Genomic DNA, 18,120 nt, shown 5'->3' on the forward strand with positions numbered 1-18,120 from the left:
TCCAAAAGCAATAGAAGCAGCAAGTTTCCAATAAAATTATAGTATTTGATGAGCAAAGTATTGTGTGTGAAGGGGATGGGAAATGATGTTACATTTATAACACTGTGGGCATGATAGGTCTGAATGGGATTCCTAGCTTTCCCATTGAAATTTCCCTGAATTTCAGTGCAGTGAAACCTTTGTTGCAGCCATGTTCTTACATTACTGCTCCTAATAAAATCCAGCAGTGTTAATCAAAGTGAAGTAGGGCACAATTAAGCAGAGCTAAACACTTGTGTGTGTTACATAAGTACAGTAAATCTATTTGATACTGCTAGCTTCCATCACTGCTTTCTAATTACTTGTTTAGTTATCAGCTGTACTTCAATCCAACCACAACCCATTCTCTGTATACACAGAAATATTGTTACATGCTTTTAGGTGAATACCTTTCACACTAGAAAACAAACACGATGAAGACTCAAGCCCACAAAAACAAGGAAGTTCAGAATGAAGGCTGTCATTTTAGCCACATACTCCATCCTTAGTTCACATTGTTTTGCTTAGGATTGTGGCATTATTCTGACAGTGTAACATATTTCAGTGCATTTGCTTAAGATTTCTGCAATATGTGAACGTTGCACACTGAATTAAAGAAAATTAAGGTCAGTCAATTAAGTTACATCAGTCTAATTTTTCCCAATGGTTCAACCTGGAGTTTGTCTTAACTGTGATTTTTGCTTGTTTTGTGGTTTATAAGGCAGACTGTTTATGATGGCAGTTTCTCTTATGGTTTAATTACTGTCTGAGTCTGGAGTTAACAAGAATGTTTAAAGATTCAGTGAGCCAGGGAGGAAAGAAGAGGAAAAATAATCTATTGTCAGTATTATGATAAACTATATCAAATAAAACTTCCAATATGGTTGCAATGTGTGGAATGTCCTACCAAACTAATCATAATAGTGTATATGGCAGGCAGTCTAGGAAAATATTTGCACTCCTGTAATGGCTTTCATTCAAAAAGCTCAATATTTTTTACAAATATTAGGTAAGCCTTACATCTGTCCTGCAAAGTATGTATGTATTATATCCATTTTAAACATGGGTGAAGAGAAGCAAAAGCAGAGCTGGGTAAATAACATAGGAGTTCACACTTCCATTATAAAATTAGCTTATAATGAAAGATTTTTGGGTAAATTTTTAGTAAATTTCTTGATGTGTCTTGGAATTCTTCAAACAGCAAAATATATTTTTTAAGATGGTAATTTGCTCTTTGTGAGTGGACACATACAGAAGCACAAACGTGGAGCAACATACATATTTTTGAACTGCATGAGAAAAATAATACATCCGTTTTAGTTAATATTGTATATTTGTAGATTGTATGTCCATGTGCTGTACATCACTAGCCACAGAATCATTTGATGCAGCAATATTTATTAGACATCAAAAGATGCAGCAGGCCAGTAAACTATACCTTTTGACTTGATAGAGTTCAAACATAATCATCCTCACTTGGATTCTTTCTTTTGTCTCTGATGTGTTCTGTGAAACAATGGATACTCCATGCCTCTTCCCCAGGGAGGCTCAGTTGCCCTCATATTTGGAAGAGGGCTCCTGGCAACTCATGCTAGACCTTTGAGATTGTACATTTGTATTGGGTTTAGTTTAAAAATTTTTTTTTTACTGAATGGGAAATGATCTTTCTCTCACCTACTCTCCTTCAGTACTACAGTATCTGTAAATGCGGTGAGTAAAGGAGCAGGTTATCTGTTTTCATATTCTTATTAAGGGTTTAGAAACATATGGTGCCTCCTGGATTAAAAGATCTGTCAAGGTCTAGAGAGGATTATTATGCTTAATATATTGAGTGATTCAGTGTACGGAAAAGAGTGGAATGACCCTTCCTTTTCCAAATGGCTCAGAAAAGACCTTTGTAATTGATTGGCTAGTGAAGTCGAAAGGATTGTGGTTGTGGTCATTTGATGATCTTCTGTTTAGAAAAGTAATTGAATCTTCAGGGGATTTGTTGTTTTTATATGTGTGACCAACTATTAACAGGCACCAGAAGAAATATGTAGCTACATCTCTGGGAGGACAATGATCACATCAGAATCACGGTTATAAAACATAAAGGGCCAGATGCTCAATTGATATAAATCTCCATAGCTTCATGATTATCTACTCTAACAGAAGATCTGACCCAGTAAGCTCCCCAAAAGCCCATGAGCCATAGGGTACTGGATCTTTCTACAGAAGAATCCAGAGGAGTGGAGGACTTTGAAAGGTCCAGTAAACTCTGCATGTTCCGTAGATTCCAACAAATCCTCCTCTCATTGTTGGCTCAGGAAGCTATGCAGTAGGCAAAGGATATGTGGCCTTTCCATGGATCCTTGAAATTCACGAGGAAGGAAAACACCAGTGAAACAGAGCTCTTCACACTGTCACTTTCCTCATTTTTGACTGGCTTACTTGGCTATGAGAAGATAAACAGGAGTTTGCCACATAAGGAATATACTTCAAAAATAAGTGCCAAGGAATTGTATTGATAAGTTTAGTATTGACCGTATTCAGGTGCTACCTTTCTTTCCCTCTCTGTATCTCTATTTATTTATCTCCCTTTCTCTGTCTATTTTTATGTAAATCAGCAATATATATTGATATACAAACACTCTTGTTAAATAGCCTTCTGTGTCAAACATGTCTTGAAATATCCTCAGTAGTACAGGCAACTAACGGTAACAAGTATAGTAGGGGAAATTTCTTCATAGCAGTACAGGGCAGCTTGCTTATTCTGGTGCTGTACAGATAACTGTGATGGTCCCAAATGCTGTTTGAGTTTAGCAGACAGGGAGCTTTGCCCTTCTGCGGCTGACTAGCAGTATCCTCGGAGAGTAAATCTCAATCTGGAGATTAGATTATGAGTTTGATTTCACTGTTTCTCGATTATAAGTCTTTGAGTTGCAAGTGTAGAGCCTAAAAGTAGCCTCAAATCAGTGGTCTCATATGCTGTCCGGGGACTGGAGAGCCAGTGTGAACGGAGATGCCACTGTTCACTCAGAAGGTCTTTGGAAAAGTGAAAATAGAAATCGGTGTCAGTAGAAATACTGGAATTAAAAGTGTAAGTGTTTGTTATTGGCAATAATACATTTTATATACATTTTTTCTTGTTCACATTGTATAATGAAGAATGAACATGAGTCTAACACGGTGAAGTACAGTAATATACGTGTATGTAAAAGAAAATTTCCTTTGCCTAGTCAGTTTTTTAACCTAAAGAGAGATCTGCTCAAGCACAAAGACATTCTATTTTATTTTTATCTTTTACAATTGCTTTATAGACTCTTAGGAAATATCTTTTATCTTTATTGATGTTACTTGTTATTCTCATTCTTGGAACAATAAACATAGACCCTTTCATGTTATACACTGTTTATGCCTGGATTATGTTAAATGAAGTGAGTGAGGACTAATATTTCAAATTATGCAAATAGTGTAAAAATTGATCGTGGTAATATAAAGAATGCAATAAAAATTGTTATGTTGGTTTTAGCCAGGCAATAGCCTTGAAAAAATATTAGAAAATGTTTGTGACTGAATTTTTTAGAGCAGGGTGTAATGAGTTCATTTCATACATAGAAGAAGATTACATGTTCAATGTGTTATAAATATGCATATTAACTAGTGGGTCATTTGCCAATGGAGAGTAACTGGTTAATAATCACTATGAATAAATATTCGTAATAAATGTAAAGAAATTTGGCCGTCAGTCCCCTTAGTGTTCTAGTTGCCTTAAAAAAAGTTAAACTATTTTCAAATGTAGGCAATGTGATTCTGCTCTTTTTGTCTTTGATTTTAATGGGAATAGGATCAGCTATAGACATTAGATTCACTATGCATACTCTGTAAAATACACTTTTTAAAATTAAAACCATTACTGAAACCAAAAACTGAGGATTTTAAATGAAATATTTGCAGAAAAATGTTTGCAAAGGAATTTAATGTAGCTAATTTGGGAGAAAGCAAACAAGCCAGCCCTGCCTGCCTGCCTTGGATTGCCAATATTTCCATCAGTGTTAAAGTTTGAGGTACACAGGGAATTAAGGGTTCAGAGTAGCAGCCGTGTTAGTCTGTATCCCCAAAAGAACAGGAGTACTTGTGGCACCTTAGAGACTAACATTATGCTCTAATAAATTTGTTAGTCTCTAAGGTGCCACACGTACTCCTGTTCTTTTTACAAGGAATTAAAAATACAAATACCAGTCTACTCTGAAGTCTCAAAAATTTTGCTTTGGGTTCAGTCTTTTCAGATTTGTTCTTTAAATTTTAATAATCCAAACCTGTTCACGTATCCCTAATGTATACAAAGCATATATTAAGTGACTACAATTATATTATACAAGACCTATCATGATTAATATGTACAAGGAAAAGATAATCATGTTTCATATTTTTTGTACTGACGTATACAGCACTGCACATGTTCTGCTGCTGGATACATTTAGTAATATAGGATCTAGTGATATAGTAGGAGATTTAAACCAAACCATAATAAAATCATAGATTCTGTTGAATGCTCTTGGCTAACTTGAATAGCTGCTGCTTTTCCAGAAGCTGTCAAACATGAACAACTGAGGTAAACAAGAATGGTAAATGAAATTTCTAACAGGACTAAGTCAGGTTCATTCTTGCTGTAGCTATTTCTCACATAAACGCCACGATTTGGAAAAATTGTTTTTATGTATTGTGATTTTTGTCAATTTCCTGGCTGACACATTGCTGTTCTTGATCCACTAAATATTGTGAGATGAAATTCCCAAATAGACATTGCTCAGGATTTTGCCCATTGTTTGTGTTCTGGTTCTGTGTTTAAAAGCAATATTAATATAATTGCCCAAGGCTTACTGTGAATTCGAGGCAGAAATAGTCTGTTTAGCAAATCCTATAGCATGATTTAAAATAGAACAAATATATTGATACTAGTCTCGGTGCATTTTCATATTCTTCTCTTTTACCTGAGAGCCATTTGTTAGCAAGACTCTCTATCGTGGCTTTTTGAACTCTCTGGCCCAGATTCTCTGGTGCGATTTGTTCACTTTGCACTACTCAGTGGGGGTGCAAATAGGATGGAAGTGAATTCCCTGTTGTCATACAGCTGTTGAAAGCACAAGAACTATCTCCTGCACTATCCCTGTATAGGAGGCATGCCACAGGTGGGAGGAATGTGCTATAAATTGGAGTGGAGCGGAGCTTCACTATGCTAATTGTCCATTGACATACGTTAGAGTAGCCCCAGGGATGTTTTAAATAATACTGGACTGGTTTTAAATCAGGGAGGTACCAGTTCCTTGATACCTCCCACCTTTCTCCTGGACCAAGCAGAATTCAGACATGTGGGAATACTGAGTCCCTCTGAGTCTTCTTCCAAGAGTAACACTGCTCTCTCACTATCCTACGGTCTGAACTCATGGACAAGTTTACGTGAGGGGCATGGAGTGAGGAGGAAGTGTGCAACATACACTGAAATAAGATTCCTGTTCTACATGACTACCTGCTTTTTCAGAGCAACACATTCATAGGCCCCTCAGTGATTCATCCTGACTCCTCCCCAAATGGAGAGAATAGACCTTGCAATATGTGTGAATATTAGACTCTGGTAAGCCAAAGGGAGAAGTGACTGTCAGCAGATTAAATTGAGGGAGCTCCTGTTTGAGCAACTCAGCTGGCGCTATCACGTTGGAAGAGAGGTGGCTTCTTAGGTAACCCATTACAGAACAATATAGAGTTTTGAAGGTCAAGACCAACACCTTGAATTCCATCCACAGGCTGCCAGTGCTGCTCATGGAGTATAGACACTATATGCCCTCAAAATTATATCCCCTTTAATATGTTGGCCTCTACAGGCTGCACCTGTTTCAGCTTCCAAGTAGCCTCTGGTGTAAGCCATGGATAGGTGTAGCAAAGTCTGTATGTAAAATAGTCTTTGTACAAAGAACAGGTGGAAAAAAGTGCTCTTAACCACAGCTACTACTTCGACATCCAACAGCAGTTTCATGTCCAGAAGAACCCTTATACTGCACACCTGAGTCACAAATTCTGTACTTTTATGAATGATGGTGATATAATCTTTGCTAATTCTTCTGGTTGCTTCTCCCATTTTATCATCATCATCATCTTAGGTCAGATCTTAGCCAACTACTTTCCATCTCAGCCCTAATCACCAGAATATAACATAATGGCTTATATTTATATGTGGCCTGGTGTCCTCCCCGTGGGAATGTCAAAACACATTCCACTGCTTCCTTAGCTTACTGAGTGGTAGAGGTCTCTGTTTTTCAGCAGAAGGCCATGAGTCCTTTTCCCCCCATGTTCTGAATTGATATACGTATATGTGGCCACATACACAGAGATTGTAATAACAGGGCTCTATGAATGACCTAACACATTTTCAAACATTGTGATTTCATTAAAAAAAACAAAGAAAACCAATATTTACAGAGGATGTAGTGTGAATTGTTTAAACTGGTTATGCATGTGTTATGCTAGCTACAGAGATATTGAATCCTGTTCTGTTTTCATCTAACAAGGTATAAATCTGGAGTAGCTTCACTGGTTTCAGACAAGTTACTCTGGATTTACTCCGGTGTAATTCAGAACAGAGTCTGGTTTATTATTCAGAAACAGGGACTAAGATACTTTAATGTCTACTCTAGAGCTTCATAACTGAAGACCAGGCCTTTGTTTTTGGTTCGTTGGCTGCCGTCTTAGATGATAGATTTGAAAAACAATAGTGCAGCCCAGATAATAACAATAATCGCAAAAAGAGCATGGGAACTTACAAAGATATTGCAACTATGTCCCTCCATGAGGACTTCGAATCCTACATCCCAAGATACTTACTTTGTTTGAATATCATGCCCTAACTAAGTTTGGCAAAACATGAAAATGTTTGCTTTCTGAGTAATTTGCCCTAATGACTTTGAACCATTTTGACAAACAACAGTGATATTGTTAAAAGGACTCTGGCAGAAAGCTTATCCCTTGCTCTGTCAGATGTCTACATAGATTGTAACTGTCTACAAGCGTTATTTCTAAGGAATGCATGCTGCTCAGTATTCACCATCGTTTCCCCTCCAGCTGCTGCACTGGTCTTTCTTTTCTTTTTTTTATAAGTTTGTCTCGTATTAATTGACCACTTTATGTTAGGAACCAGTGGAACAGAAAAGCTACCATGGCAGGGGCTGCATTAAGCACTCACAAGGATGTCTGACAGGAAAGGTGCTAGTTGGTCAAATAGGTCCTCTCGTGTTTGGGCTTTTTTAATATGGGAAATGAGGCAATTTAATCTGGAAAAAATGTCTAACCAGCTGCCCAGTAAATAGATTGGTCATTTATGTGAAGCCGTTCCTTGGAAATCCATTGTTTTTACAGCTGTAAAATTTATTTCTGAGGTTGTTTATTCAAATCTGTTTGGGCAGAAATCACCAGCAGCAGTAAAGCATAATGGATTTAAGCCTTCACACTTCTCCATTTCCAGCCCTCTTCAAAAATCTGCGATGTGCTATAGCATCTCATCACAAGTAGATCTTTTAAATCAATACTTAGTGCCTACATCCTCTTGGGATCCCTTGGTTTTGCAGATGTTCTTTACTCAGAGAAATGATCTGCACATGCAAATGGGTCACCTCCTCACACAGCGAAGTCCCAGTGAGACTTTGAGTCCCATGAAACTAGAGAGGAACCATTTTTGTGCTCATTTTAGAACCATTTCCTTTCTCTGTAAGTGTTGTTGTCTTTCATACATTAATGACTATTTTTCTTAGAATTACTACATCCATGCAGTTAGGAGATGAGACCTATCAAAAAGAAGGAACAAGGGTCTGCACCAGCTGAGGAGGCCAGCTGATGGAAGAAGGTCTGAAGAAACTAAAGCTCTGAATAAAACTGGGGACTTGTGACAGTACATAGCACAGTAGTGATTTTAAAACAAGATGCCATTGCCTCTGTATGCTGTTCTCATTGACCCTGATACAGTAGTCTAAGGCCTTGTCTACACTACGAGAGTAGTTCGATTTTACTTAAATCGAATATTTGGAATCGATATTGCAAAGTCGAACGTGTGTGTCCACACTAAGGACAGTAATTCGACTTTGTGAGTCCACACTAACGGGGAAAGCGTCGACATTGGAAGCGGTGCACTGTGGGCAGCTATCCCACAGTTCCCGCAGTCCCCGCTGCCCATTGGAATTCTGGGTCGAGCCACCAATGCCTTCTGGGTAAAAAAATGTGTCGAGGGTGCTTTTGGGTAACTGTCGTCATCCATCCATCACTCACTCCCGCCCTCCCTCCCTCCCTGAAAGCGCCGGCGGGAAATCATTTCGCGCACTTTTCAAGTCATTGACAGCGCGGACGCCACAGCACTGTGAGCATGGAGCCCGCTGCAACCATCGCTGCAGTTGTGGCCGCTCTCAACGCCTCGCAGCTTATCATACAGGTTGCCCTGAGGCAGATGCAGAAAAGTCAGGCGAGGAGGCTACGTCAACGCGGTGATGGCCTGAAGTGTGAGAGTAGCACAGACCTCTCAGAAAGCAGGGGACCCAGCGCCGAGGACATCACGGTGGCAATGGGTCATGTTGATGCCGTGGAACGGCGATTCTGGGCACGGGAAACAAGCACTGAGTGGTGGGACCGCATAGTGCTGCAGGTCTGGGATGAATCACAGTGGCTGCGAAACTTCCGCATGCGGAAGGGAACTTTCCTTGAACTTTGTGAGTTGCTGTCCCCTGCCCTGAAGCGCAATGACACCCGGATGCGACCAGCCCTGACTGTCCATAAGCGAGTGGCCATAGCCCTCTGGAAGCTTGCAACGCCTGACAGCTACCGGTCAGTCGCGAGCCAGTTTGGGGTGGGCAAATCTACCGTGGGGGTTGTTGTGATGCAAGTAGCCAAGGCAATCGTTGATGTACTGCTGCCAAAGGTAGTGACCCTGGGAAACGTGGAGGCGATCATAGATGGCTTCGCAGCGATGGGATTCCCAAACTGCGGTGGGGCCATAGATGGAACTCACATCCCTATCCTGGCACCGGACCACCAGGCCAGCCAGTACATTAACAGAAAGGGCTACTTTTCCATGGTGCTGCAAGCACTGGTGGACCACAGGGGACGTTTTACCAACATCTACGTGGGATGGCCGGGCAAGGTTCATGACGCTCGTGTTTTCAGGAACTCTGGTCTGTTTAGACGGCTGCAGCAAGGTATTTACTTCCCGGACCACAAAATAACTGTTGGGGATGTGCAGATGCCTATAGTCATCCTCGGGGACCCAGCCTACCCGCTAATGCCCTGGCTCATGAAGCCCTATACAGGTGCCCTGGACACTGAAAAAGAACTCTTCAACTACCGGCTGAGCAAGTGCAGAATGGTGGTGGAGTGTGCTTTTGGACGTCTCAAGGGGAGATGGAGAAGCTTGATGACTCGCTGTGATCTCAGCGAAACCAATATCCCCATTGTTATAGCAGCTTGCTGTGTGCTCCACAATCTCTGTGAGAGCAAGGGGGAGACCTTTATGGCGGGGTGGGAGGTTGAGGAAATTAGCCTGGCTGCTGATTACTCACAGCCAGACAGCCGGGCGATTAGAAGAGACCAGCGGGAAGCGCTGTGCATCCGGGAGGCTTTGAAAGCAAAGTTCCTGAGTGAGCAGGGTAACCTGTGACTTTCTAATTTTGTGTACAGAGAAGCCTTCACCCCACTTCCAACACACGTTTCAAAATAAAAATAGTTCTACTTTGTTAAAGCACACCGTTTTCTGTAATACTGTTTTCGCGGGAATTTTTTAAAACTGGGACGCAGACTGTGGTGCGGAGCGGGTGTAGTGTAGTCGCGCGAATGCAGCTTCTAAACTGAAGGACTGACAGGCTCCGGTGCGGTGGGATGGTTCTTTCAACGGAGCCTGTCACCCCTCCTGATAGGGACTGTGTGTATGGGGGTACTATGTGACTTTGTGGCGGGGGGGGACGCTTACAGATCCCCTGCTGTGTGGCTCTGTGATCCTGCCTAAGGACCGCCGCTTCAGATCTCTAACTGCCCTCCCGTGCCACAAAGTCACAGAGCAACCCACCTCCCACCACATAACATGAAAAGAACCTCCCAGACTAACCAGGGTAAGTAGTCACTGCATCACTGCACTATGTATGTGCCCTGCTGCTGTGCCTGCCCCCGACTATGTACCCTGCCAAAGGTGACTGTCCTGTCCAATTACCAACCCCCTTTCCCCCCCTCCTCCAAAAGAACATGATGGAAACAGTAGTTAACAGAAACATATTTTTTATTAACAACTACACAGGGGACTGGGAAGTGAAACTTGGACGGGGGCTTGTGTCAGGCGGGAAGGAAAGAACTTGTCAAACTTTGGGGACTGAGAGCCTTCTGCTGCTCGAGCTCTCTGCAGGGGTGCAGTGAGAGTTAGCAGGGACTCTGCCGCCTCTCCTTCTGTGCACTTTGGGTGAAGGGAGTATGGGACTTGGTGGCGGGGGAGGGCGGTTAGAGATGGACTGCAGCGGGGCTCTGTCCTCCTGCCTCCGTTCCTGCAGAACATCCACAAGGCGCCGGAGCGTGTCCGTTTGCTCCCTCAGTAGTCCAAGCAGGGTTTGAGTCGCCTGCTGGTCTTCCTGACGCCACCTCTCCTCCCGATCCATGTTGGCTTGGTGCATTTGGGACAAGTTCTCCCGCCACTGGGTCTGCTGTGCTGCCTGTGCTCTGGAGCAGGCTATAAGCTCGGAGAACATGTCCTCCCGTGTCCTCTTCTTCTTATGCCTAATCCTCCCTAGCCTCTGGGAGTGTGATGACAGGCTAGGTTGTGAGACAGTCGCAGATGGGGCTGTGGGAATGGGAAAAAGGGAGTGAATTCCTCAGAAACATAAATGTAGTTGTGAACAAAGAACATAGTCTTTCTCTGTGAACAGGACCATGCACAGCACCTATCACATGCGCACTCAGCACAAGGTCGAATTCTCGGCCTTCGCATTCACTGTCTGTGGTTTTGCAGAGCACTTTTGAGAACCCTGTCAGGACAACGGAATTTCTGTTGCAGGCAGACATGGTAAGCCGTAGATTCGTGGCAGCTTAAAACTTTAATATTAGCAATGGCCTCATTTCACATTGAAATCAATGTCGGTCCCTGCTGCCAGCAATCCGGCAAGCAGGAAGTTTGCTCCTGTCCCACACCCTCGCGGCTGTCCCCGGGAACGATCCCTTTCGGCTGACCCTTTCCCGCCTCCACCGCGTGGCTGCAAACCAGCCAACACTAATAACATTCCCCTACCTCATTCAAAGCAGGTCTTCATGAGCGACATCACCCTCATGAGGATCTCTGAGAGCGACAGACAGAGAATGCTCCGGGAAAGCCTCCAAAGACCAGGGCCGTATGCCGCCATGCTGTGCCAAGCAATGATTCCGGAGTACTTGCTAGTCTCGTGGCGCGGCAACGTGTCCTACTACGGAGGACCCAATAAGGCCGCTCTCCCCAAGAACCTAATGCAGCGGATTTCAAATTACCTGCAGGAGAGCTTCCTTGAGATGTCCCAGGAGGATTTCTGCTCCATCCCCGGACATATAGACCGCATCTTACTGTAGCTGCAGTAGCAGGGACTACACAGTAGAGCGGCTTGGGCAGGACAATCATGCAAAACCGGACATTGCTAGATTTTTTTGAAATACTTGCACTGCCCATGACTGAACCGTTAAGTTATTCAAAGTAATCATGAGAAACCCATTTTTTACATTGTTAATAATCATGTTCTGTTACAAATAAATGTTTAGATGTTTACAACACTTACTGGATGATCCTTCACCAGATTCTGTGTCCGGGGTAACGGCTGGGGAGGGTTGGTAGGGGATCTCTGTAAGGGTGATGAAGAGATCCTGGCTGTCGGGGAAATCAGCGTTGTGAGCGCTGTCGACTGCCTCGTCCTCCTCATCTCCTTCCTCATCTTCCCCGTCCGCTAACATGTCCGAGGATCCGGCCGTGGACACTATCCCATCCTCAGAGTCCACAGTCAGTGGTGGGGTAGTGGTGGCGGCCGCACCGAGGATGGAATGCAGTGCCTCGTAGAAACGGGATGTCTGGGGATGGGATCCGGAGCGTCCGTTTGCCTCTTTGGTCTTCTGGTAGCCTTGCCTCAGCTCCTTGATTTTCACGCGGCACTGCGTTACATCCCGGCTGTATCCTCTCTCTGCCATGTCTTTAGAGATCTTCTCATAGATCTTTGCATTCCGTCTTTTGGATCGCAGCTCGGAAAGCACGGACTCATCGCCCCACACAGCGATGAGATCCAAGACTTCCCGATCAGTCCATGCTGGGGCCCTCTTTCTATTCTGAGCTTGCACTGCCATCAGTGCTGGAGAGCTCTGCATCGTTGCCAGTGCTGCTGAGCTCGCCACGATGTCCAGACAGGAAATGAGATTCAAACTGGCCAGACAGGAAAAGGAATTCAAATTCAAATTTTCCCGGGGCTTTTCCTGTGTGGCTGGTCAGAGCATCCGAGCTCGTACTGCTGTCCAGAGCGTCAACAGAGTGGTGCACTGTGGGATAGCTCCCGGAGCTATTAACGTCGATTTCCATCCACACCTAGCCTAATTCGACATGGCCATGTCGAATTTAGCGCTACTCCCCTCGTCGGGGAGGAGTACAGAAGTCGAATTAAAGAGACCTCTATGTCGAACTAAATACCTTCGCGGTGTGGACGGGTGCAGGGTTAATTCGATGTAACGGCGCTAACTTCGACATAAACGCCTAGTGTAGACCAGGCCTAAAATGTGTAGTTGAGCTGATTGAGGCAAATGGCTTGTTAGCACATCAGCAAGTTGTGCTATTGCCTGCGAATGTTTTACCCACCATTATAATTAACAGCTAAGGGTGATCTGAAAGAGACAATAACCTGTTTCTCTGATTTTTTTTTAATGTTGCTTGATTTGTGCATTTGGCAGAGCTTCACGGGCTTCCCCTTTTGTATAGGTCTTCCACACAGCAGGAGGGAGAGAAAAGTTATTTATAAAAAGAGAGGCATGTTTGTGCAACTAACACAAGGTGACTCATGCGAAGGTGTAATCCCTGAAATTACCTTTAACTCCTTTTTAAAAAATGAATACATTTCAATTTGACAGTGTCCCTTTAAAATGAAGAGATGGTGTCTTTTCTCCATTCAAGTCTCAGTCTAGCAAAACAAATAAATACCTGCTTAACTTTAAATAAGCAAGTGTTTGTGTTTTACTGGATCAAGACGTCCAGGCACATGGCTTTGTTGCACATATTTATGAGTGAGACTCTGTAGTGGTAACTCAATGAAGGAGAAAATGAATTTATTTACCGACAACTGGAGTATTTAAAATATCCCAATATAGAGCAGATAATGTAACCATAAGAGATCTAATCTCAATTCCCGACAACATGATCTTTGTGTAAAGAAATGGTTCGGTGTCACAAATGAGGGAGCATGTCCTATTGATTTGGTATGACTGGATAGGAGGGGGCAGTTCATTGCAGTAAAGAACCTCTTTGACACACTAGTTATATAGATACCAGAATATATACCACACGTGGTGATGATATTCAAGTGATAAATTGGAGATGCTTAACTGTTCTACTTGCCCTCTACCTATTAAATCTGTCACCCCAGGACTTAAGTGAACTTTCCCTGAGCAATTTCAACTAACTACGAGTTCTGTTTTAAACCTATGTGACATAACAGCATTTCCTCTTTCTTCCCCTAATTGTGGGGCAGCCTGTAACTGTTGCATCATAGAAATGGGAGCCTCAAGAGCACCTGAGATTACTTTTTACTCAATTTTTTTTGGTTGGCCTGATTTCAAGTTGACAGTGTCCTTTTAAAAAACAAAAACAGTAGGTGGGTGTGTTAGTGTGTGGGTGTGTTTCTTTTTACGTGTACAAGCCTTGGTTATATGAACTTTGTCTGAGTCAAGGATTTGGTGTTTTCTGTTTTTTGCTATTTTTGTAACAATAGATGTAACAGGAGCTGGGAATTACCATTGTCTGAACCATTTTAATACTGCAATAGTTTGAAACTTGAAAGAGAAAAATGTTGGATTAATGCTTCTGGCTTTTGAGGAACATCATTCAGTTTCTGAGGAATTTCAGACCAAGTTCATGCTACATATACACATTTCCACTCACGGATTGAATGCATATCCCTCAAGATGATGTTTTAGCAAAGATACAGCATGCTCTACTACAAGCCAATATTTACTGATACACTGGCTTTAGAGATGCATTTGCTATCTGCTATATTTATTTCCTTGTTAGTTTTGCCGATTTTAAGCTCTGCAGGGGAGGTTCTTAAAGTTAAGGAATAGTGGGCTAGTTCCAAAAGGGGATGCTCAATACAGCTGTCATTCTACTTGATACAACCCTAAATACAAAGGCAGAGGGAAAACCTTTATACTCTGATTTAAAAAAAATGAAAATATGGTCTAGACAAGATTTAACATAAACAAAAGGGTCAGAAATTGTTGCTTAAATTACAACTGAATATCTATAAAACCATAGCCCACATACAAATCAATCCAAAATGAGCTCATCATGATTAATAGATGAGTGAACTTTAAATGACAAAAGAATGATTAATATAAATGGTCATGAAAAATGTGCTCATACATTTTGATTGTCTTTTGTTTTGTTACATACCAAATAGATGCCATTTGAATTAATTAGGGTTTTCTTGTGTTGGAAACTTGCAAGACATTTAGCAACATTCTGAAATTTAGTGCTTTGTATAAACACAGTCAGACAGAGAGCAGTAGGAAAAAAATCAAAACAGTCAAAGGCATGCAACTGGGTAATTCAATAACCCTCACATGTAGAGGCATTTCACACAGTAGGACTTCAACTCTGTGTGCTAGGCAGGCTGACTGTATGCTGGAAAGCTGCTCCCCCCTCAACTCCATTTACATGCATAGCTGGCCTAGTAGGTGTAAAAATAGACAGGCAGCGCCTGAATTGGAAATGGTCACTGAACGCTGTCTGCAGTTGCTGGGGTTTCGAGTTCTCTTTGACACAGGCCAGCTAGAGAGGAGGGAGGGAGGGAAGGTATTCAAGGGAGCACAGCATACGAGTGAATGATCATCTTTCTGCATTGTCTAAATCAGCTGCCCTTTGGGAACACTGGGCACAGTCCATAGTGAAGGATAAACCCACTTGCAGGAATTGATAGAAGAACTGATATGGGCAATGCACCAGTTTGCCAGTCTTGTCACACAGGCAAGAGTATAAGAGCACAAGGGAACATACAGGATTTGGATAAAATTCCTGATTACTATGGATACAACAATGAAGAAAGCAAAGATCCCGAGGCTCAGGTAAGTTTTAAGTGGTGAAACAGAGGAAAGATGGGGGGAAAGTTAAGGTCCTAGCACTATAGATCTTAGTCTTGAAAGGGACCTCTTTGCTCAACCCTTTTGAGGCTGCTGGATAGTAGCCTACCAAGTTAAGGTAGGGGTGTGTGTGTGTGTGTGTGTGTGTGTGTGTGTGTGTGTGTGTGTTTAAGCTGTTGCATTTGCTATTGTGGCACTAAGAGTAATGAAAAAGACAGCTGGCACTATGCTGAGCAGTAGCTTGAATATATTTTCAGGTACCAAGTTGTCTAGGAATGTAGGCAGCAGAGAACTTCATGTGAACTTAAATGCTATAAAAGCATGGATATAATATAGTATTTTAGCCTATTTTACGGCCATAAATCATCCTACATTGATAGATTAGTCACAAATTATCACTGGTTTCACTGTTCTCTAGAAATCTAGCAACATTATTTCTGGGTTTGTGGCTCTATAGTAGGGACCCTTGCCTGCAAACCCTTAATCCCACGAGTAGTCCCAGTCAAGTCAATGGAACTACTCAACTACAGAAGGACAATGCAGATGAGTGTTTGCAGGAGCTAGACTTCGGTATACTTATTTCTTGCAATGTATAACTATCAGATTAAAACATACGAGTAACTTTCCTGCATCTAAGAGGAAAAATGCAATATGAATTGAATTTCTGTGTTAGTTAATTAGCAAGTGAAGTGCCCTTTTCCTCTGTTGCTCTTATTCCCCATGCTCAGTATGAATAGAAAACGACAATCAGGGCCAGATCCTGGCACCCTTGCTCTGACTAGTCTTTTACTATACGAGGAATCCCCCTGAAACAACGAGACCAAAAGTGTACTACTCACTGAGTGTCATACAGAGTTCGTACTTGAGCTGACTGAGTTACTTTTGCAGTTAGCACTGTGGTCACCAAAGCTAATTGCCTTGGGGGGTTTAATATATGCAGATATTGACTCTGATATTCACTGACTTATGTCATGATCTCAAACGGCTTTTGGGTCGACTCATTCACGAATACGTACTCCGGATATATTCCTTGGTGTGAATATACCTCTGTCGTCTGCTCAGGTTGTCATGGTGAACAAATGACCTACAAGGGATGAAGTAGGAGAGGGGAGAGCGCATCATTGGCAGAAGATCTGACTCTGACCATATGAATCACAGAGAGGTTCAGCTCTCCTATTCCATGGATGTGATAGAACTCTCAGTTCCAATCTTGTCATCTGCACAATCTCCTACAGCAGAACTGTTCTAGGGTTTGGGCTATCATTCAGCTGCACTGTCTTCATGAGATTTCAGACCAATGTTTCTCAGTGCAAGGAGTTGTCAGTATAAATCAATGTATTTGGCATAATAGAATCAGTGGCAAAGACCAAGTAGCAAACTCACCTTTCCCTAATGTACTGCCATTTTCACAATCCGAGGTTCTGGCTTCACTAGGAGTGTTCAGCCAGCCACCTTTGAGATGGATTCATGCCACTTGTGATCGGTGAAAATTAATGAGGAATGCCTGAATCCTTTATAGAGAGAGCAAGGTGCCTGAAACCTTTAAAAACCTTTAGCTTGGGATTTTAAAAAAATCCTTTTTTTATTTTTTTTTATTTTTTTTTTGCAGACTCTGACCTTTTTCTCCATAAGGTGAGGTCATTGAGAAGCAGGCCAAATGCAGCAAAATTATTTTGGATTCTTATCAATCAGGTTTCAGAACTGCCTGTGGCATGGAGGTAGCACTACTTTCATTGGCTCTTCAGGGCAATGGGCAGAGATCAAACATCCAGCGTGACACTGTCTGTAATACTGTTAATCATGAGGTTCTTTTGATTCCTATGTGGCAGTGGCAGAGATGGAGGGAGTCACTTTAGGGCAGGTTTCTCATTCAACTTGTAAAGGACCCAGAAAATTACAAAGGGCAATTGCCTTTCTTGCATTGGCTTGTGGAGTCTCATTGCATTCACTGTTGTCAGTTCTTCATACAAGATAGAAAGAGAGCTCTGTAAAAGAAAGTGTCAGCCAAGTTTTGTGGTGACATGGGAAATACAGTGACTGTATCATCTCTTCTGAAATATGGTATCTGCCACAGTACCTTGTTGTCTTTTTATGCTATTATTTGCTACTTAACTGGGACCTTGTTTTACTGTCCTACTTTCAGCAAGACAGACTGTGGGTCTTAGTGACCAAAGGAAAAGATTAGCATCAGGCTGAGGATGGTGGCTCAGTGAAAACTTGCAGCAGATGCAACATCCAAAGTTTAATTCAGTTGGTGTACAGCCATCTTGAACAGCTAAATTGTTCTGATTAATCTGATCCCTTCTAAATTGAAATTAAAAACAGCTTTCTCTGCTGCTTCAGGCCCCACTCACTAAAGAAATCATTTCGTGTGTTGGAAACAGTACTTTCACTCAGCTGTCCAGAACTGTCTGTATTGTGCAAAATAACTTTTTCAGGTGAGATGTCAAACTGCTGGATATGGTGGTTTTTTTGTTTGTTTTAAGCAAGCAGGGCTCATTTTTAAAAGGCTATTTAAAAAAAAATCAAGTAACTCTGTTAAAGATTTTAAGAAAATAAACTACTCTAGACTGATTTTTATTTTCATTACTAAGAGACCGGTCTCAAATTGCAGAGAACCAGAATTTGACAGACTCACAATAATTTTTCTCCCTTCCTTTCGTACCCTCCTTGCCTAATCTTGCTGCTACTCTAATGGAAGTGTGGTCTGATCACACATGTGAGTGTTTGAGAGTAAGTGGAATAGACTGCTTTCTG

The 18,120-nt window shown here is 42.1% G+C and overlaps 1 protein-coding gene across 39 annotated transcripts in view; it reads left to right on the top strand.

Annotated features, from left to right (window-relative positions):
- ANK2 (ankyrin 2) overlaps positions 1–18,120 on the top strand; it is a 584,612-nt gene that overhangs the window by 331,380 nt on the left and 235,112 nt on the right. For 5 of the 39 annotated variants that reach the window (XM_034771793.1, XM_034771794.1, XM_034771790.1 and 2 more), the window contains exon 1: positions 15,085–15,348. The exons of 25 other annotated variants lie outside the window; for them this stretch is intronic. In XM_034771793.1, coding sequence (XP_034627684.1) covers positions 15,214–15,348 — 135 coding nt within the window. In that variant the 5' untranslated portion in view covers positions 15,085–15,213. Of the gene's footprint in view, positions 1–15,071; positions 15,349–18,120 lie in introns of those variants that run through there. 9 more of the 39 variants (XM_034771770.1, XM_034771769.1, XM_034771772.1 and 6 more) reach the window with 3 other exon arrangements.

Source organism: Trachemys scripta, chromosome 5, assembly GCF_013100865.1.
Source record: "Trachemys scripta elegans isolate TJP31775 chromosome 5, CAS_Tse_1.0, whole genome shotgun sequence".
In the NCBI taxonomy this organism is placed as follows: Eukaryota; Metazoa; Chordata; order Testudines; family Emydidae; genus Trachemys; species Trachemys scripta.